This window comes from Pyrgilauda ruficollis, unplaced genomic scaffold, assembly GCF_017590135.1.
Source record: "Pyrgilauda ruficollis isolate IOZ18807 unplaced genomic scaffold, ASM1759013v1 scaffold29, whole genome shotgun sequence".
Taxonomy (NCBI): domain Eukaryota; kingdom Metazoa; phylum Chordata; class Aves; order Passeriformes; family Passeridae; genus Pyrgilauda; species Pyrgilauda ruficollis.
Window position 1 is genome coordinate 4,403,807 of NW_024524266.1, and position 22,334 is coordinate 4,426,140.

At 35.8% G+C, this 22,334-nt stretch overlaps 1 protein-coding gene across 2 annotated transcripts in view; it reads left to right on the plus strand.

Annotated features, from left to right (window-relative positions):
• The window catches only part of STS (steroid sulfatase), a 106,436-nt gene that overhangs the window by 1,912 nt on the left and 82,190 nt on the right, over nt 1-22,334 (plus strand). Inside the window, exon 3 of one of the 2 annotated variants that reach the window (XR_005955522.1) lies at nt 1,820-6,081. Coding sequence is in view for 1 of the 2 variants with exons in the window: in XM_041472348.1 (XP_041328282.1) it covers nt 21,887-22,032 (146 nt within the window). In the remaining variant the exon portion in view is untranslated. Of the gene's footprint in view, nt 1-1,819; nt 6,082-21,879; nt 22,033-22,334 lie in introns of those variants that run through there. The other variant, XM_041472348.1, reaches the window with a different exon arrangement.

Consider the following 22,334-nt stretch of genomic DNA (forward strand, 5'->3'; position numbering starts at 1 on the left):
ATAGAGGTAAAATCATAAATACAGTAGGTCAAGAAAGGTGTTAACCTCTTAAAGGCAATTAAAAAATAGTAATTTCAGTAGTTATAATGGTTGTGTTGCACTGTCCTGAGAAAGAATGTGATTCTGCTGTAAGAGACAAATATTTAAAGGGGATGGGTAATGATGTTGTATGACAGTGGTACCTGAGGCAGATTTATTAACTTTCTAATTAACAAATATTGTACAAATCTGCTTTTTAATTGTATGTATGGTGACAGAGTAAAACCTTCATGTGTTATTCAACAGATGTAGCTTTTTCTTGTTACCTTGATTAATTGTTCTAATTAGAAAAAAGTATTTGATCACAACTTCCATTGCTTCTAGCTCCTAAAAAGGGGAGAAAATTACTATTTTTAGCATGTAAATTCCTAGTTCATCTGAGAAAACAAGGGTTTTGCAAAACTCTTCAATATTTAAAGTGGAAATAAGTCGTAGGCAATCTATGTGAAAGTAGCCCACAAAATTAAAGTGTAATACAGAAGCTGAACATTTTTAGGGTTAAATGGTCTGGGTTACAAATCCTATGGTACACGTTTCAGGACTGTCACATTGCTGACAGGCTGATGACCTCAATTTGCTTTGCTTTGCTCTGGCTCATCAGTGATAATCAGTGTGATGTTAGCTTACTTGATTCTTCAAAGCTGTGTTCAAACACAGGAAAATCTTCCCAAGATAGAAAACTGTTTAGGTTTATTCTGTGTGATTAAGTCTTTTTACTAACAGAATGAAATGAAGTAAAAGTCCAAGTAACATGGTAGAGCATAATTTTCTAAATACATAAGGAAGAAATTGTGCTGATCTAAGTTTTGTTTGAGCGGTCTTAAATATCTGTATCTAACGACTCATCAGTAGTATTTGGTTTTGTTGTTGGGTTATTTTTTCCTTGAAAGGGAGTGAAAATTTGATTTTGAAAATTTGATGTTAAGAATTGTAGAATTGATTTTTTGCTTGCTGCTATTTTTTATTACTTATTTGAAGCTGGCTTTGAGTTATGAGGATTTCAATAACTTTAGAATTGTGGGAAGCATATTGTAGTTGAAGCGCAGTAGTTATGAACACCAATAATTAATTATATTCCTACAGACCTGACGTATGCCTATTCTTGAGAAGAATGAACTTCAATGTAACAATTAAGATGTAATTCTGTAACTGGACTTGAATCCTGGAAAGTTTGAAGAGCACAATTTTAACTTCATGTACATTGTAAAAATAATTGTTGCTATCTGGGGATACACCAAAGCAGATATATGGTGTTTTAAGGTACATATATATATGGATGTCCAGTTTTGTAAACACCTGGACATTTTAAATTAGCTGCCTGTAGGTAGCTGTACTTAATGCCAAACAAATCTATTTTCTCTGGTTTTGTAATAATATGTTAAAATCTCATTGGTTTTATTGTTCTTGAATGTGAGATAAAGTGAAAATAGGTGCTGTGGGGTTATTAAGTATGCAACACAATGTTTTATATACTAGGTAATTGTAATAGTTTTTAAACTTCTATATTTGTTTGAGTTTTCTTTACTTTGAAGCTGGAAGTTTTGTACCTCACTGAAATTTATGTGACTGAGTTCTTTCCTGGAGAGTAAAAGCGCCAGAATATACTTAAGTGTTTTCATAGGTAATACATTTGATTCAGTAATTGCAGTTTCCTATTTCACTATTTCATACTGTGCTCGAAGCACCAATTCACTTACCTATTTTTTATGCCATTCATAGGAGCATCATGCACTATGTGTTTCACACAGAAATGACTGACTTTATTTTTCTTTTTCTGCAGGCGCCTTGACAAAGAGGATAAACAGATTATAATCCATTTTGGTTTGAGTATTAAAAAAGAATCGAAAGACTTGAATAAATCCAGTAGTTTAAAAGCTTTCATAATGCTTTACATAAACAGCTGTTAAACCCACTATTAGGAACAAATTACTTGGAATGATTAAGAATTAAATGTAAATTCAGGTATCAGCTGAGATTCTCAACAGTTGCTATAGTTAAGCCTATAAGCCTTCAGAAAATGAAACCCCTCTGAGTGCTGGATGTCACCAAACATGAGCTTTTCACCTCAAGATTATGAATTACATGATTTGTATTGTTTCAGTTCATGTTTTTGTAGGTACAAAATGGAAGATGACCATATGTCTTAAAGCAATTAAATAGTACCATGGAACTCCTGATCTAGGTCATGTTTTATTGATTACATAAGTTAAAAGGGTGTATATGCTCTTTTAATCAATCACATGTGTCTTCTCTCAGCCAGGCAAATAGGGATAGGAGAGCCATGTGTTTTCTAGATTTTGGTATTGACAACCAGTTACAGGTGAGATAGTTACAAAGGCAAGGAAGATGATGTGTTATGCTGCAGGAGAATGAAGTGAAGATATGTGTTACATGTGTTCATCTCAGTAAATTTAGATGAGGCACTATAGAAAGGTTCATTTTTAGATGTCAATTGCTGTATTTATTGGTGGGATTGTACAACAGAACAAAGTTTCTGAAGCTGGGAAACGAAGATTTAATATCATGCTTTAGGGCCATTATTGCTTTTGTTAAGGTCACTGAGAACCGTTTACTCTCCTTTATGGATTGTGACTTAGCTTGTTGACATACTTTTTTGGTCTTTTAATAAAATATTGGCTGCAAACAGGCAAACTGTTCAGGTAATTAGCAGTGTGTCATTGTAATGAAAATCCTGAAGTGCCTAATGGCTGGGTCCTGCTTAGCCTTAAACTATCAGGAAGGTTAGAACAGAAGGGATTGCATTTCCAGATATTATATGAAGTATTGTATCCTGCTTTATTTTTCCTGTGATATGGATTTGCTGTAACTTTTTTTTGTTATGGTATAACTTTCATTTATTTATCTAACTTCCCATTCTTACTGGAACTTAAAATATTTGTTATTAACTTGGTTTTATGTCTTGTCTGCATGTGGATTTAATTGCTTTTTTGTTCATTTTACTACAGTTTGATTGTTACAGATTAATCAAAAGGTTTTGTATTTCTGCTGTCATGTGGAATGCACATTCTGTGAACCTTTCTGAGCAAGTCATCTATAACTTGGTTTCTGGCAGTAAAGGTGAAACTGAATGCAGTCACCCTTCCAGTGGTCCCTTTCAGCCTTGGGTTCCGAAGCTCAAACTTTTCAAAGGCTGTGGTAATTAGATCTTCAGATGGAGAAGAGAGAGAAGGAATTGTGATTCTCAGGATCACAAGGTCTCTAAGCCACTGATCTGTAATGCTGCTTCATGTTCAGGTTTTATATGCACGTTCCCTTTTTGGGATGCAACAAGCTGGGGAGTTGAATCTCCAGAGCTCAGACATTCTGCCTACTCTGTGGCTGTGTGCCCTTAAAAGTTTGTATCTATCCAGAAGATTTGAGTAGAAATAAATGAACTGGCTGACACTCAGCCCAGAATGGCTGCATGATCAGGAAGAACATGCTGACAGCCTGGGAAGTGCAGGGAGGTAGCTGGAGGCCAGCTATTGTACAGAACTGTGACCTTTTTTTCTTTGCAGTGATTCTCAGCTTCTAGAATTACCTAGGCAGAAAAGCAATAGTACTGTACTGATACATATAAAAAATAACAACTCTGATCAGGAAGAAGAAATGGTGCGGAGAGGAGAAGGGGCAATGCCAAGCAGACTTAGCCAGCTTCTTGAGTCCCCATTGCAGCAGAGTTGTATTAGACATCCAGGCTGTTCCTTACTGTGGAAGCTGGGACTTTTCCTTGATTGCCAGTTAGTGTGCCTCCCAAACAAGTCATAATTCAATTTTTTGAATTCTCTTGCCCCAGAAGCTACTGCTCTGTTCTCCTTCTCCCATGTACAGACACACAAAAGTACTGGTAGTATACCTCAGAACATGCTCTTGTGTACAGGCAATGGCAAATAGGCTTTGTTACCACTACCAAGTAAGGCGCTGAATAATTTTTGGGCGAGGAAATAGTTCCATCACTAAGCTGTCCACTTACTTTAAGTTCAGTTTATGTTTACCTATCTTAAGGAATTAGGTTCTGTGTATTGTAACAAAACAGATAAGGAAACAATGTAGCTTTTTTTCTTGCTTTAGACTTTCAATTGAATTGTTCTTTGTAGAAGACCAATAGCAGTCTCTTGTTTTCATAAGACATTTATAAAACAAGGAACACCACTCATAAATACTAATACAGTTAGGTGGTTAGATATTAGGGAGTCCTAGAAGAATGCAATGAAGTTCAAGTGTTGTCAAGCCAATCAGGCCCTGACTTTTTTCCCTAAGTGAGCTAGCTCCTCTAATCAGGTAATCTCAAACATTTCACCTTGAGTTCTGTAAAGTGAATGATTGCTTACACTGACACCAGAGGTTTAAAAGAGTCCTATATTTCCATTTCATGTACTTATAGGTAAGACCACAAGAGACATTCAAGCTCTAGATGAATTCTTTGCAATAGAATTGTATAGGCTTAAAATATCTGTCCAGATATTATGCTTAAAATTTTGTGAATCTTTCAGTGAATCTTTTGCTTTGCTAGGATATCCTGTGTTTTTCCTCTACTCTTTTTTTTTTGTCTTACAAATTTCATTTCTTTAATCTATTGCTGTAAGTTATGCTTTCTGAAGCTTTTAGTATTTTGATTACTCTTCAGCATTTTAGGTTTTCTGTATCCTTAGAGAAGTCCAGCACATGAGGACATTTATTGTAGCTGTGGGGTTTATAAATGACAAATAGAAAGTCATTTTTTGCCTTCTTAGTCCCAGATAGATCACCACCTTTGAATTAACATAAGAGCTGAATTACTGTCTTTGCCATAGTTTGGTTTTTACTGCTGATTAGTCAGGTTGTACCCCATGTTGTGCCAAGGCAAAAGCTCAAAACTTTTGTTGCTGTTTCTCCAATTTAAAATGTTCTTTATGGTTTGCTTCTATATGTAGTTTCACTAATTAAGAAGAGTCAGTGTCATGCTTCAGTGAAAGAGATCAGGGACAGTATCTCTAGCCCATTAAGAGCTTATTACCTCTTCATACAGTTCAAAATCTCTTTACGCATTTTTAAGTATGAAAAACTACTATCTTGCAAGCCTAATGAGGCAGATATCTGCAAGAATCTGTGCTGCAGAATGAATTGTTGTATCCTGGTTTTGGAAATGTTGTATGTGTCATTTAGACCAGTGACTGCTGCAAGCAGAAGGGAATAAGTATTATATTAATGACTGTGTTTGACAGCCTGGCTTCATAATCTGTTTTTCACTGACTTTTCCTTTTTATGCTAATAGTTATGCTCTCATCTGGAAAAATTAGAGTAATACGATTTTCCAAAAGCTATTAACAAGACTTTTAATATTAAGATGGCTATATATCGTAATGTACCATGCCAAAACTAAGCTTTTGTTGTGGTCTTGAAATGGGGCATGGTTAGGGTGTATTCTGGAGTTGCAGATCATGGAGGAAAGCCTACAGGCTTCAGGGGGCATAGAGCTTCGTTCAGGATGTGGCATTCTTGTCATCAACCATCAACTAGGTGAACTTTCTGAAGTTGGTGGAAATAAAGTAAAACCCTGCCTGATTTCAATTTTTCAATATTTGGGTGATTGTTGATTCTTGAAGGACCTGACAAAGTGGGGGGACATGAATATTCATATGCTTTTTCTGACTTCATCACATCCAGGGAATAAAATAAATGATCTTGTTGATCAAATGAAAAATATTTTTCCTACCTGTTCAAGCCCATCTTTGTTTAAAAATCATGTTTTGTTTATGACTTGCAGTACCTTAGACAAGTATTATTTGATAGTCAGAAACTGTGGTTATAGCAACTATAAAACCTGAATCTTTATTCTTGCATGGCATAGCCAACACATCAGCTAAACTCCCATGTGTAAGTCTTAACAAAAGTTAATCACAACCATTAAAAAAACCTTTAGACCAAACCTTTAGACAGTGTCATAGAGTTCTATGTACAAAAGGTTTTGGGACTTCCTCAGAGCTGTATAAAGTCCTCTGCAATCCACAGATTTCACAAGTTCATGTAATAACTTTCTATCAAGATACCTACATGACTACACAATTTTCAGAGGGAAACTTGCCAATGTTTTTTTGGACTAAGCTGAAGAATGAAGTTTAAGCATCTTTTCTCACTGGAGGTTTTTTAATGTTCTCTAGAATCCAATAACCCAATTGTACATAGTCCCTAGAATAGCAAAACTGTTATCTTTAAATTCTGGGTAAGTGTCTTTCAAAAATATCCTTTGAAATTAGCTATATTCCTTGCGTTTCGCTATGATAAGTTAACAAATACCTTTTGTTTCATCTTAGCTGTGTTGCTGCTATGTTTCATTTGAATCTAAATAAAATACAAGTTTGTATTAGCAGATTTATTTGGAAGCAGAAGCATTTACACGTGCACCAACGTGTAGGCAGGTTAAGATAGCAGTGTACCATGTTTTGTTTTTACCAAGACACTGGACTGTACATGGAAGATGAACATAGTGTGATGAAGTTGGATCCTAAGCTTCTAAAACTTTGGCGGAGATGTTTTGATGAACTGAAACAAAGGGTCTGACTTGCTGCAGCTCTGCTTTACCACTAAATTTTAGTAAATGGAGTCATGCATCCTTCTTCCTCCTTTTCATCCCAAACACTAATTAAAACCATAATTTCCTTTAGCAGTTCAATGAATTGAACTCTTTTATACATATGAACATTCATAAATATATCAGTAGATACTGGCTCCCAATTTGTGACCGGAAGTCCAAGGCACCTTAAAAAATAATGTTTCTAACATATTATGAAAGAAAAAAAATGGACTCTGTGTTCATATCTGACTCTGTGTTTCCGTGTGGAAAAAGAAACCCAAACCACAAAAACACCTGTTGGCCAAAATGGAAAATATAATCTGTTAAGTAACATGGATCATTGGAGACTACATTACTGGGTGACGTAGTACTCTCTTGGCCATGCCTAAATGCTGCCTCCCTGTTGGCATTTCCGTTTTCACTCCTGCTTAAGCTTTGAAGTCAGCAAGTAATTGTCACTTTAGCACCCTTTAGTGATGTTTAATCAAACACAGAAAAGAAACACAAACAAACAAACAAACCCCCTCTATTCAGTCTTCCTTCACTACTCAGATATGAGAGGATGTTTATTTTTACACTCATTACCTCATTGTAATTTTTTGCATACTGTTATAATTAGAATGAATAGATCTTTATACATTGCATTTTAGTTTTCCATATCAAATGCCTTAAATTGTCATGCTAATTCACATAGACCAGTCTGCTTTTCATCAATTTTATCTATATTTTGTCATACATATCCTTGTTTTATCATTACTTTCTTCTAATTTACATAATCATAAGGTTTTGAATGAATGTCAGTAATAATTTGTATTAATAAAATTTACTGTAAGTAGTTATTATGCATTTAAGAGCTGCAGTGTATGTACGCAAGAAATGTGTTTTGTCAGTAGATGTTGCTTCTCATCTGTTGTATCTCTAGTACTGCTTCTTTTGTCTATATACAGGGCTTTTTTAATACCTTCTAAAATATTATTAATCTAAAAATATAATTAATCAAAGGGATTAAAAGCAATTGGCTATTTATTTTAGAGAGATTGACAATATTTTTTGAAAATGTTTTTTATATTCGCTTACGAAAGCCTTGAATAAATGCAAGACAATAGTGCAATTTTTCAAAGGCTTAAGATAGGGCTAGCATTTCCTATCAGCATTTGAGATGGAGAAAAGGTGGGTAATTTAAAATTCTTTAAAAGTTGTTAATGTGGAATGTTATTTTAAAATAGACAGAGGAAAAATGCAGAGGAAAGCTCAGGACAAGCTGTACTGATTTCCTGAACCACAGAAAAATGTAATTTAAACTTTGCATTTAGGCAGCTTTTCAAAAATCTTGGTTCAATTTGATTTCTCAGAGTCATTGTGAGCTCTTAGGTTTTGCCTGGAAGAAAAGTAAAATTTCATACTTAGGCTGTAAGGCTTGGATTCTGTCAAGTTTCACCAGCAGTAGTTGTCACAAATCTTTGGACATCCATCTTTCTCTTCCTGATCAAATTTCTTTGTGACAAATACATAAATTGGGGTGAGGAGGACAATAGCTAAGAAGGAAGGTAATATGTCAACTAGCTAGGACTTTTTGAAGTTTAATGGATGATTTTTCATGTTAGGGTCCTTGGGCTTTCTGGAAGCAGTCATTTTCTGGGAGCACATATAGTTTCTAAGACAATGCATATTAAAGAAACCAGGATGGGCTATAGCGTATGGTATTTATAAAAAGAGAATCTCAAAATATTCTGTGCCTCCAAAAGTTTGAAAAATGCTGATCTGAAATTATACTTTAAAAGGTGTTTCAGTGTAGTTTGTACAAAATTGCTATGTAAATATTCTGTAGGAATGCTTCCCATGTGTACGGAAGGCAGAAATGTACTTGAGTTTCTGGCATAGCCCTTATTTTCCAAAAATACAGTGCAAATTCACAAAAAACTCTAACAGGAGATCTTCAGTAACAAACTAAAACAAGCATCTTAGTTAAGCATATCTATATATCCATTATGAGAACACTTTGTTTTGTACTAGTGAAGCAGTGTCTTATCAAGAAATCCTGTCAGTCTTGCATAAAATATCTTTTTCAGTGTTGTCCTTCTTCCCCTCCACTCTTCTGTTTCACTTCACATGACTGGACTTTGTACCCATATACTGATAAGTGCACAGCCATCTTGTTTGCATAGGAGAGGCAAAAACTGAAACAATTCCATGGTGCAAGGTAAAACACCCTTTCTGCCCCAAAGTCACATATATATAGTTTATATTGTAAACATTGGGGTAATGCGTAGTTTCAGTTCATGTTCTTCCACAGCTCAAAGAAATTCTTTATGGCAGGAAATTAGAGAAATAATAACATATTTGATGTTGTCTTTTCTGTGTTAACTTAAAACAATGTATTTTTTACAATGAAGAAGACATTGCTGAAACCATGCACTCATGTCTATAAGATGCTATCAAATATAGTGGCAAATTATTTTGTAACAGAATGCACTTTGTTGTCAGGTATTGCAATGGAGTAGAATATTCCCTGCTTTGAACAGAATAAAAAGAGTATAAGCATTAATTTAATTGTGAAAGCATTTTGAAGAAAATAGAAAGCGGGATCTTCATGAGCTAGAAGGTTTTCCAGCTGTGCCACAGCAGTTTTTTCTTAGCACTTAAGCTCTGGTTGTTTAAAAAGTAATGTTAAAATTGTATGTAATATTGATTATGGAGTCTGTTTCAAGGATCAAATGGAAATGAATTGTTAAATAGTTTTGGAGTGGGGTAGGTTCTGAAATAAGCTTGTAGTTTTGAAGCGGCTAGTTCATGTGCAGTGTATGTAATCTGAAAAAGTCCATTCAGTTCAAAGGTGGAAGTAACTTTTAAAGGGATATTAAATAAATCTAATCTTTTCCTTTGTAACCTCATACACATTCAACTTGCAAACTGGGAGTAAACGCAGCTACTGAGGGGAGAGTGTAAGAGGAATCTCTGAGATAGAGGAGAATGGCAAAAAGTAACAGAGAAAGGGAAAATGTAAGAAAAATTCATGGCTTCTGGATAGGTTGTATTTGCTAGGCTTAAACATAAAAAATTGCATTTGAGCAACCATGCTGAGGCAAGAAGAAGGAAGATGAAAGAGAAGCCTGTAGAACCAAAACAAGTGTTGGAACGGAATCTGACCATACATATTGCTTGCTATGCAGTTTTATAATGACTCATTAATAATATGTATTCCATAGATCCTGTTTTCTCCCAAACACGTATTTTGCTTTTGCCCTCAGGGTGCTGTGTGGGTGGATTTTAGTAAATATATGCTAAAACCCCATCAGTCCAACAGCTGAGGCTGCACTAACGCAGAGGAGAGCCCCAATCGCCAGTAGGGAGCACTGTGTGCTGCTGGCCCGTGGAGGAGCCCATGTTGAGGGAAGTCGTGGAGGAGGCAGGCAGCGAGGCACCGAAGCGCTCAGAGCAGTGACTAGTGCTAGAGAGGCAGTGACAATAGCAGCACCTGCGCAAGCAGAATCAGAGGAGTCGAGCCACTGCATCCGTAAGGTATTTAGCCTCAGTTTGCATTGGTGGCGCACTGATACGGGATTCTTGAGTAACAAGGGATTTGAAATAGGGTATAGCATGATTTAGAAAGATTGGGATTGCAGAAGAGTTTGTGGGGTGGCTTCTTGATTGTATGAGCGGAAGTTTGGGGATGAGGATGAATGAAATAAAAGTAGTTTAGGTGAGAAGTTAAGTTGAGAGCAGGACTACAGGACAATTGAGATGGCTTTTTAAGATGTGCCTAATAAGAATTGTGACTATGGCACTCTGAACACAAGTTTGAACAGCTTCAGGTATGCAATGACACTGATTTTGGATTTTTTTGTATTGTGGACCAACATTTCAAATTTGGTGCAAAAATGGCCTCTTCTTTTTTCTACAATGCTAAAGAATCAGATGACTAACCATACTCATAAGGAAGTCTTAGGGTACAGATCTCAAACAGATCTGTTTTTCTCTGTTATTGTTTATATTCTGCACTGCTGACAGAACTGACTATTATAATGAAGAAAACTAGAAGGTATCGACATGGGTTAGTCTCTTACAAGAGTAACTCTTAGCATCGCATGTCCAGGTCCTCTATTATTATAATAGACAGCTGGGTATGTTCTCTAGTAGTAGTTCTCTGTATTAGTTGTCTAATAATAGTAGTAAAGTATTGTCCTGAAAAAAGGCATTTTGGACAGAGGAATTGATACGTTCTTTTCTCACTGATGAACAGAATCCATCCTTTAAAAACATGGTTGTGTTGTACCTAAAGGCACAAAGCAAAGGAAAACATCTTTTCTTAAAAACGTATTTAAAAACATTCTCATACAGTTGGGAAAGCACGTTATTTGCTTCAGAAATACTGGCAGCATGCTCTAGACCAAGCCAAAACATAATGAGACCCCTGGAGCTATTACTGAGAAACTTTCAAATGTTAATGGAAAAGCTAATGCTGGTGTACCACAAGAAAAGGTGTGCCATAAGAAAATAGAAAAACGCCTTTTCTGAATACCTTTTAGTTTATTTATGATCTTAAAATGTCATACAAAATAAGGTGAAAATTAAATAAATTCCTATAGTTTTGAGCTACTGATAATTTTCATTTTGTCATCTTGGGATTGCCTGAGGGCAACAGCTTGTCCTCAGCTCCTATGTGCAAAAAAAAAAAAAAATGCTGTTCTGTTTTAATAGCAAGAATTTACAAGTTTCGTAGAGTTCCTATGTAAGCAAGGAGTAAATAACTAGAGAAAAAGAAGGGGAGAAAGGAAGGGATGGAGCAAGAGTCTCCTACTTGCACAGGGCAGAACAAACCAAGGTACCTCTGGCTTAAATTGCTGTTTTTCCTGTATTGCTGTAATACGATATTTGCATTTCTACAGTTTATTCAAGTATTTTTATTTTCTGTCTGTCTCTTAAGAATCTGCTTAGTCTCTTGTACTGTAGACATATATTTTTTGTCGTAGAATTATTTGCTGTTTCGGTAGCCTTCATTTTAAGACATTAATTTTATTTTTTACTTAGTCCTATGATGTTTAAAGTCTATCCCTCAAATATTTGGCCAAGCTAAGTATAGACACTTTTTTTTTTATTAAAGGGAAAGACAGTTATTCGTTTGTAGAATTATTGAAATTAGTAAATGATCAAATAATTGGAATTGAGACACAGATTTGGTTAATGTGTCTTGTTTTGTGAATGTCTTTGCCTTTTGGCTGCCATATTTTTTAGCAGACTCTTGATCTATGTAGTTTACAATCAGACTGCTATATAACCACTATGCAGCTCATCATCCTTCTTTTCTTAATTGTGTAAATGTTCTTTCTAGGGTAAACATTTTCCTGGTTTGTAAGACTCCTAATTTCATGATCCTTAGATATTGTTTTCAATTTTGTTTTGCAGTGATTGTATTTTATTTTTAAGCTGTTTTGTACCTTTATTTTTTTAGTGAATACTACTAGTGGAGTGCCTTGTCATTAAAGGTGGTAAGAAAATTACTTACCATCTTATTCCCCCCCCCCATCCCCTTTTCTAAAGCTCTTTTTTATTATGTTATTTGAGGGGAAAATAGAAATGGTGAATGGATAAAGCTATAATCTTTGTTTTAATTTTGTATTAGATGCTAAAAATTGGATAATTTGAGAGTTAGTCTTTTAACTCAAGTCAAAATAATGCAGTAAAAATATCTCCCAGCCTAAAAGAACAAAAAGAGTGGTTTGTGGTTTGTTTTCTCCTTGTAAGTGCTAAACAGGCTATTTTTCGTGTTTACAAATAAGGGAGAGTAATTTTTTTTTTAATTGCCTAATTTAAAAAAGAAAATACATTTTTGGTTTTTTTTTGTTTAAACCTAGATTTTTTTCCTGCTATAATGACTTTTGTAAAAAAAATTTCCAAACAATTTCATTCATAACTATTTGCAGAATGAGGACAACATTCCATGAATATTAGTTGTAGGACAAAAGTAACATAAACCAGATTTTCCGGTTTTAGAAGCTGTAGGGAAGGAGCTTGGTCTTTAATAAGCTACTGCTACTACTTGTCTATTTTTAATGTCTCTTACCTATGCAAATTAAGAGGAAGGAGATGTTTGTTTATGTCCTGTGAGCCTCCTTCTTACAGCAGCAACATCATAAGTCGGTTGGTCTCAAGTTTGGGTTTTTTTTTTTCTTAATAATCTTTGCCATTTCACTCCCTGGTGAAAAGTTCACTTTTATATCTAGATGGATTCAGTAACAGCAAAGAAATTTTTGGCTCCTGGTAATCAATGAAAATAATTTGCCATTGTATCCATTTATTCCTTTTCATTTTAAATGTGGTGGGTTGGCCCTGGCTAACAGCCAAGAACTCACACAGCTGCTCACTCCCTGCCTTCCTTCCCCAGGGATATGGGGAAAAATTAGTCGGAATGCGAGTGAAAAACTGGTGGTGAAACAAAGACAGGTAAATCCCTGCAATAGGCAAAACCACTTGGGGAATACAAATTAATTTATTGATAGGTAGCATAAATATTTAATTAGTTGGAGTATTGGGAAACAAAACAAAACAAAAAAAGGACAAACATATAATTTTACAGGAAAAACAGTTTTCTTCCCACTCTCCCAGGTTCAGCTTCAGATTCAGCTCTTTCACTTTCCTAGTCTCCACACCTTCACTCCTGACATGTCCACCTGTGTTACTGCTGATGCAGTGTGAGACACTTCCTACTGCTCTGGCTATTTTGTTCCTTCTTCTCCTCTCCCACTGCTTCTCACAGCCTTCTCTCTCTGTTCCTCTCCCTTCCCCACCCCATATTTTTGCCCTTTCTTAAATATGTTTCCCTCAGGGTGCACCTGTGATCAGCAGTGGGTCCATTGCAGAGCTGGCTGGAACTGATTATGTTCAGCACAGAGCAGCTCCTGGCCTGTCCTCAAAGAGGCATCTCCTGGAGTGTCCTTCCACTGTCAAAACAGCCTACCTCTTCTTCTACTTCTTATGTGACAGGACAAACGCTTGCATCACTGTTCCATGATTGGAATGAATGATTTTCCCATGGTGTGATGGGAGTCAGGAGAACATGGAAGATACTTGTACGTGTGAGTGGTGTCATGACCATAATGTTCACTGTCCATGTGACTTGCTGAACAGTGCCCATGGACAGTAACAGACTTTTTCTTACCATGTATCAGGAATTTAAGTGTTTTTTCTTCTGTGACAACGTCCTCATGAAGGCAAGTATCAGGATCTAGTGATCACTGGCGAGTCACTGGCTGTTTTGGTTGCCTTGTGTGTGTCGCTTGTAGGAAAGTAGGCAGGGAGTAGATGGGCTAAGCTCAGAGTCTGTTGGCTGGTCACCTCTGACAAGAGCTTCTTGATGTATCATCCTGCTTGAATAAATTCTGTTCTTTTAGAACTACATCAAAATAAAGTTTATTTTTCCAATCAGATTTGTGACTGCAACCTAAACACATGTTGGCTATAGCAGACTTCAATTAGAGAATTACCAATATTCCTATAAAATAATAATTGCTGTTGGATTGATCACTCTTGTCCCTTTTGTTTTAGAGTAATGAAAGAATAAAATATTTAAGATGGAATGTTCATCATATTGCTATACAGTCTGGAAAGGAAAAATACTTAAATTAATCCCTTGGGGGAAAATTTCGCTATTAATACTCCTGAAGAAAGAATCTAACTGCCCAGTTCTTAGATTTCTAGTAGGAATTACTACTCACAGAATAAGAAATCGTTACACCAGCAAGGTTGGTAGAGTACATCATACTAATTGAAATCTTCATGTCTGTTTATTACAAAAAGGGATTTTTTCCATATTTCATGCTGAGAGCATACAGACAACCGATCATCAGGGTGGAATTTATTTCATGTAACTATTACTTTTTTATAAATCTAGTCTAAACTAGGTCTTAAGACTTTCTAGTCTGTGGAAAGAGGTCACAAGCATTCCTTCCAAAATTTCTTGATACCAGTCTTAAGGAAAAAATTTTAAAGTGCCTGTATCTTCCTATTAATTAAAAATAAAGCTTAGGTAATTAACTCAGATTAAATGCCTAACATGAAGATGAATAAATTAATATGGATTTTCACTCATGGTTTGCATCATGAGTGTCTATTTGCTGTGGGCCATGTAGGTACTTAAGTTCTACATGGGTAAAATCACTCTTGGTTGAATTTAGCCATGTCTTAATTTTTCTATCTATTACAATCAGCAATATTGAGAGTCCTTAAGTGTTATCATAATGAGAGAAAAACAATAGAACTGGTATAAAAATAATAACTGTTTGAGAACAAACTAATTCAAATGCCTTTTTTATTTAAATGAAGCATTGTTTTGGTAATAGCATAACATATCAGGTCATTTTGTTATGTGTTACTTGCTAGCCTTATGTAGCAAAGAAAATTAACTGGCCATTTCCCTGCAATTTTCTCTGGTAAACTACTCTGTCTGATGAAGTGATTGTAGGTAGAGGAATATAGTGTTATAAAATCCAAAGCTTTGATCTTGACAGATTCCAGAGGATTCCATTAGGTAATTCAGGGGAGAGAGGTGGGTTTGGTTGGGGTTGTTTGAGTTGTTGGTTTGGGATTTTTGTTCTGTTTGGTTTCATGTTTTCCTCTGATAGACCTTCAAAGGCTACCATTTCGGTGAAAAGGTTTTAGAATCTGCTTTCAAATTAAAGGAAAATAAAATTCAGTGTTAAGCGGTTGGTTGTACTACTGTCCCTTCAGTGACTTAGAGCAGGACATAAATAACAACCTTCAGATCTGTGCTCTAACCCTATGAAGGCAGTGTGTTGGTGAAGTTGAGTGTTTTAATCAAATACTAGTTGTAATTAGAACTTCTATTTAAATTTTTAAACACTTCAGTGAATATGAATGGAAACTGAAAGGAGACTAGTTTGGCTCAGTTAGTCAAAGGTGAAGGGTTTGTGACCAGTCAGTGAGATGAAGCTGTGGTTTCTATTGTTGTCATGTTCAAGTGGATGTGACCAAACTGTTAATTTGATGTGTAAGAGTCACAGTCTTGCAGAGCTTTACAGTCTTTATCTGCTTGCAGAACTCTAAAGTGCACAATTTGAGGCACATAAGTTCTTTTGCACGTCCATTTGACACTCTTGAAGAAGGTGTTGTCAAAAATAGTAATTTCACTCAACATCTGCGTATATAAAAAAAAACCCTGACTCAACATCTTTCAAAACTGTTAAGTAAGCTAAATATAATGGCAGAGTTTTGCTAAGCCCTCAAAGTATGTAAGAAACACTTCTTTTAATTGGTTTGGATACTTATATCTTGTCTCCAGAAAGTGACATGACATAGTCAGTAGTAGTTAGTTACTCATGATTGGCTTTTTTTGTGTTTTAAAAGATTTTTCATTCTGAGGATGGTGCACAACTGGCAAATAAGATTAACTACCTGTTTTATCTTGAGGATATTTCTTATGTTGCTGATCAGAGCCCATAAACAAAATCAACTTTTTAATGAGCATTTGGCTAATGGAGAATATTACGAAACAGTAGAAGGGTAAAAATGTATGTGCTCTAATATGTGTATCTAATTATATAGGATTTTTATTACAAATCAAATAATAACATTATAACACAAAAAATTGTATTTTACTCCATTCAGGTTATAATTTGCTACCAGAAAGAATGTTTATTATTTAATAATACTGCATTTAAGTTCTGTAATTTAGTTGAGACAAAAGTAGAAAATTCTTGAGAGACCATTTTAAAAAGATACCTAAGCTAAACTTAGATCTGGTAGGGGATCTGTGACTTCATCTCTATTTAATTCAGATTCAATAATTATTCGCATGTAAAAAACATGATTTTGTTTAAATGTTTTTCCCAGCTTATATAAAGTGAAATTTCTTTCATGCAGTGGGAAAACTTTAGTGAATTAATTACAGATTTTCATATATGTATATAATTATGATGCATACTGAAATATAATGAAAAATTTCAGTAAAACAGTTATATTACATCAAAGATTCAACAGATATTACCGACTTGTAAGAAGATAATTAATTGAGAGAATTTAGAAAATCTTAAACTGATACCAGAAAAGAAGCAATTATACATAATATTACTTTGCCATTTCTTAAAATTTAAAAGCCTACTCTTTTTTTTTTTGTTTGTTTCTCACTAAGCTGAAGAATTTTCTCTGCAGAATCTTATGGAGGGCAGGACTTTCTCTAGTTTGTTTACATTGTGATTTTTTGTATGACTTTTGAGAAATTTTTGGAGTTTGAGCATTCTGTTGAGCAAGGTTGTTTTTTTTTTCTTTTTTTGCATACTGCTTAAGGACAGCACAGCATTTTTTAAATGAGGTCAATATCTTTAAATGTTGCTTATTTCATCAGAAAATATTGTACCTTCAAGGATAAAGTATATTAAGCATTTTCTCAAAGGGTTGTTTTACATTAAAAGAGTAGTTTGCAGATAAATTGCTTAATCAAAGTTAATAAAAATGCTGAGATGATTCAGTTGGGAAGAGATGTTTGAAAGACTTTAATTTAATTGTTCTTGTAAAGATGCATGTGTCTGTAGTTGCTGGATAAACACATCATGTGATGGGTGAGCAGCTGGCTCATGAGTCAGGTGCAAGGGGTTACAGGGAGTGGAGTGACTGGTGACCTGTCACTAGTGGGGTTCCACAGGGCTCCATTGTAGACCCAGTACTCTTCAACACCTTCATAAACAATGCAGGAGTGAAAGTATACTAAATAAGCTTGCCAATGATGCTAAACTGGGAGGATCTGTTCACTTCTTTGAAGGCAGAGAAACCCTGCAGAGACCTCAACAAATTAAAAGGACAGGGCAATCACCAACCATATGACGTTCAATAAGGGCAGGTGCCAGATTCTACACCTGGGATGGTGCAATCCTGGATGTATGGACAGACTTGGGAAGGAGAGGCTGGAGAGCAGTGCCAGGAAAGGGACCTGGGGGCGCTGATCGATGAGCCAGCAGTGCCCTGGCAGCCAGGAGGGACAACCCTGCCCTGGGGGCATCAGGCACAGCACGGCCAGCTGGGCAAGGGAGGGGATTGTCCTGCTCTGCTCTGAGCTGGGGCGGGCTCACCTCGAGTGCTGGGGGCAGTTTTGAGTGCCAAAGTATAAGAAACATATTAAAATATTAGAGAAGGCAACAAAGATGGTGGAGGGCCTTGAGAAGAAGGCTCAAAGAGGAGCGACTGAGATAATTTGGTTTGTTCATCCTGGAGAATGGAAGACCAAGTGCAAACCTCATTGCAGTTACAGCTTCCTCGTGAGGGTAAGAGGAAGAGTAGGCACTGATCTCTCTGGTGATCGGCGACAAGACTCGAGAGAATGGCCTGAAGCTGTGCCAGGGAAGGTTTATGTTGGATATTAGAGAAAGGCTCTTCACAAAGAGGGTGGCTGGGCACTGGAACAGGCTCCTCAAGGAAGTGGCCGCAGCATCTAGCCTGACAAGAGCTCAGGAAGTGTTTGGATAATGCTCACGGGCACATGGTGTGACTCTTCGGGATGTCCTGTGCAGGGCCAGGAGTTGGACTTTGATGATCCTTGTAGGTCCCCGACTTAGAATATTCTATAATTCTATGACAGCCATATCTTGAGTCAGTTACCCTGATGGAAAAAAAAAAAAAAAACAAACCAAAAAAAACCCCCAAAAACAAAAAAACCCACCTCTTTGACCAGCATTTTTTAATGAAGAAAATAAAAGCTTAAAAGAAGTGTTTGGTGAACTAGTGGATTGTATTTGTCTGGGGCTTTTCTTTTGTTCATTTATTCTTACATATTTGTACTTTGGGGTTTTTTAATGCTAATATAAAATATGTATTAGAATCACAAAAATATAATTTGGAGATACTTAGAAAAAGTAGGACATGTGTATATACCTCCACATACATGTGTGTATGTGCATATTGACATATCTGTGTGTGTATGTATTCATGTCTCTAGGTTCCTATACAGTGATTTAAGTATTGTAGGTTGAAATAAGGTATGTGAAATACAAATTCTTTTCTGGCTATTGTTGTAGGAGATTAAGCACCTCTTGAATCTATTCAACTTATCAGCCACCTTAGAAAGGAAGAAGCTACTTTTAGTTCTACTATATCATGGGGAAAATGAAGCAGAGGTTAAACCTTGTACTTAAGTGCCCCACACGCAAAAAAGAAGGAAAAGTGATGCCAAATGAATGTGAAACACAAGCCTTCAAAGCTGATGCCTACTGAAGGAACATCCAAAGAGTGTTACAGAACTAAAAAAATAAAATCAAATTTTTTCAGTGCAAGAAACCAAACCAAACCACAAGTTAATAAATTAAAAATAGACTGTAACAAATCCACGAAGGTTAAAATATCCATGAAGAAATGCTCATTACAATGTTCTCCTCTCCAAAATGCCTTTAATGCTGACTGCCAAAAGCTGAAAGGCTGTGCTAGTAAAAGAGATTTTTGCCAGGTTTTTTGGGTTTTTTTTTAAGTTTTCTTAAGCATTTGAGTTGGCTCTGGACAGAGAGGAAACATTACTTAGCTGGAAGCTTCATCTGATTTTGTGTTATCATTTTTCTGTTAGGACTACACCAGGAGAAACCCTGGTGTAATACAGACAGCCCTCAGCATTCTCAGAGATTCATTCATCTCACGTCCTTCCCTTTTAGCTCCTTGGAATTTCTTTGCTGTTGTCTGTTCCACTCAATTTCATCCATCTGATTTTTCTTCCTTTCTATGCGCATCCTTTCAAGACACATGAAAATCTGCTGCAGAAGGAGTACACCAGAGCAATCATAGTTGTTTGGATTATTTTTTTCCCTGTTTCCTTGTTGATTTCACTTCAGGGACATGATATCAGGTGAAGGCAAATAGCTCAATGTGTGAGATTATCTACAGATACTTCAGAGTAGAGAAGTATCCAGCAGTATTGTATGAGAGACAACATTCAATAACCTTTTGGCTGATTGACAAAATGAGAAATGGAGGTATTAAATGAGGCTACCTTCTGCAAGCCTTGCAAGCATCCATGCAGCTCTCTACATAATGTCACCAGCATATAATGTTCCCTTTTTCAACATGCCTGTTGCCATTGGCCTTTGAGACCTTTGCAGTCTGAACATAAGAGTAGGAACATAAGATCTGGCTGCAGTTTGTTCCTGTCCTCTTGGGTCGATTAGGGTGTTAATTGTTCTCTTGGAATGCATGGGAAGCAAATAACTTTTGTTTATCCTCTCAGGGAAGAAAGGCAAGTTTGCACCATAGTAGGGGCTACACAGCTTCATTAGTATGGTTATTTGATGAAGGATGAATTGGATGTATCCTATGCAGAAATGCATTTACTCTTTTACACTTACAGTTTGTGTATTTATTTATCATGTCTGAAGTGAAGTAGATTGCTTTCCATGGGATAAACAAGAGAACAATATACTGCAGTGATAAGGCTGGGATCTTTAGCTGAGTCTAAGCCAGAACTATGATCACCAAAGTGTTTATAAAATGTACCTTAAGCAGTAAAAAATAGCTAATATACTAAACGAGTTAAAGCCTTCTTTGTACCTATACTTTGTGACAGAACAGCAGTAGTGAATTTGGAATCAGAAGTCCCAGTCTGTTTTGGTTGATCCCTGCTATTTTGATCTCTTCTTAGTTATTTTAGTCCCAAATCTTATCTTCCCAGGTTCTTTCCAATCAGTTCTCTTCACTGACCGTAATAATAACTCCTCAGCTCTTTCCTCCCAGACATTCCCAGTTCTCTCCCACCTCTGTTCCTCAGTTTTGCTTTCCTGTTCACTGTCATCCCTTTCAGCTTCTTTATTACTGTGCCATTTCTCCTCATTTCTGCCTGCAATTCTCATTCCAGCTGGTTATCAACTTCCATTCTTGCTATTAACATCAGAGTAAAGCCTTCTAGTTCTGCCTATTTGTCTCCTCTACAAATAACTTTACCCACCTCATTTCTTCGTGAATCTGTCTCCTTTAATGTCTAGTCTCTGTACCAGGTCTTTCAAATTTGACTTCCTTCTCTCCAGTTACATTATCTACCATAATTCATTGATTTACAAGATTTTTCTTTCTTGACCAGCTATCCCCATTCTCTCTGGAAATTATTGTCTCTATCTCCTTTTTCAGCTCTTTCACTTAGAAATTTCTACCTAAGTCCTAGTTTCTTTCACTTGTCTGAGAATAATGCAGAGTGCAGGCGTGACTCAAGCCTCTCCTGCATTTTAAAAAGGCTGCTTTTGTCCAGAAAAGATGGGAATCTTACTAAGAGACAGAAGAGAGTCTCTGTTCTTTTTGATGTGTGTGCCTGGCACAGCCCATTACACCCTGAAGGCACTCAGTTTCAGCCAGGACATGGTCAGTGCAGTTTAACACAGGGACACAACAAGCTCTGATTAAGGTAAAACAGCATTCATATCATGCACATCTGCAAATACTCTGCTTTTACTATAAAAGCATATAATGGTGTATTGTGTACAATACATCCTTTTTCCTGTTTTAGGTTGGATATGGCATGGGCATTGTTTATAGAACATTGTGATATGATGTAAAATATTTTTAATTGATTTTGCTATAGACCCTGGTATTTGTAATGTTTGTGAAGAGCCTTTTCTTAAATACTCCTTACAATAATTTCATAGTGCATCTCTTCACCCTCTTTTCCATACTATTTATAACTTTTCGGAAACTTCAGCTGGGTTTTTTTCCCCCATTGTTGAAGAGAAATTCAGTAATTTACTTCATTAGTGGAATTAATTAACTTTTTTTTCTGCAGTGAGCCTTGGAGGTTTAAGTCCTATCTGTGTTCCTCAAATAGCATTTGTAAATGGGAAAAAAACCCAGCCAAACAAAAAAGACCAAACCAAACCAAAAAAGCAAACATACACACACAGACACAAACACACACAGACAAAAAAAAAAAAAAAAAAAAAAAAAAAAAAAAAAAAAAAAAAAAAAAAGAGAAAAAAATCCCCCAAGCGTCGTTAGCTCTCATGATTTATTACTATATAATAGTACGTGTATATGCAAAATTGCCACTGAGGTTGTACCTGGTTCTTTATTTGTCTTTATTTAAAGGCTTCATCTGTGTAAGGGAGTGGAAGGAAAAATTAGCCATATACTAAAATATGCATTTTTGTTTTTAATAAGTATGGTAGAAAAAATGCTTTAAAAAACTTCCAAGAAAAAAAAAAAGCCATCTAAAAGCATTCAATCTTTCTTTTTTTCTTTTACTATGCAAAGTGTAATAATAAGTATAAATTAGGTTAACAATCTATTTATTATATTTTCCACCTGTTCTTACACACCAGGAAGAAGATGGGGCTCCTTTTACTTCTAATAATTTGCCAGTGTGCCATAAACAATATCAAAACACACAGTGTTTCAAAGCCCAATATAATTTTACTGATGGCTGATGATCTTGGTATTGGAGACTTGGGATGTTACGGGAACAGAACCTTAAGGTAGGACGATAATTTGGTGGAGTCATAGCTTTATATTTAGTTTTCAATGGATTTTTAAAATTAAAAATGCCAGAACATTCAGAAGTTTGATTAGTTTTTTTTTTTTTTATGAGTAACCAAACTTGATATCTTTTCCAGAGATTTAAATATTCAATCCTTATTTTCTTTTTTTGATCAAAGACTTAGCTAATGCATTTATTTTGCTGAAAAGTTGCATTATAAACAGAGGATTGAGCAACCAACCAAATAAGGGTAGCTCTAGAGAGCTAAAGTATAATCAACAATTTTCTTCTAGAATATAC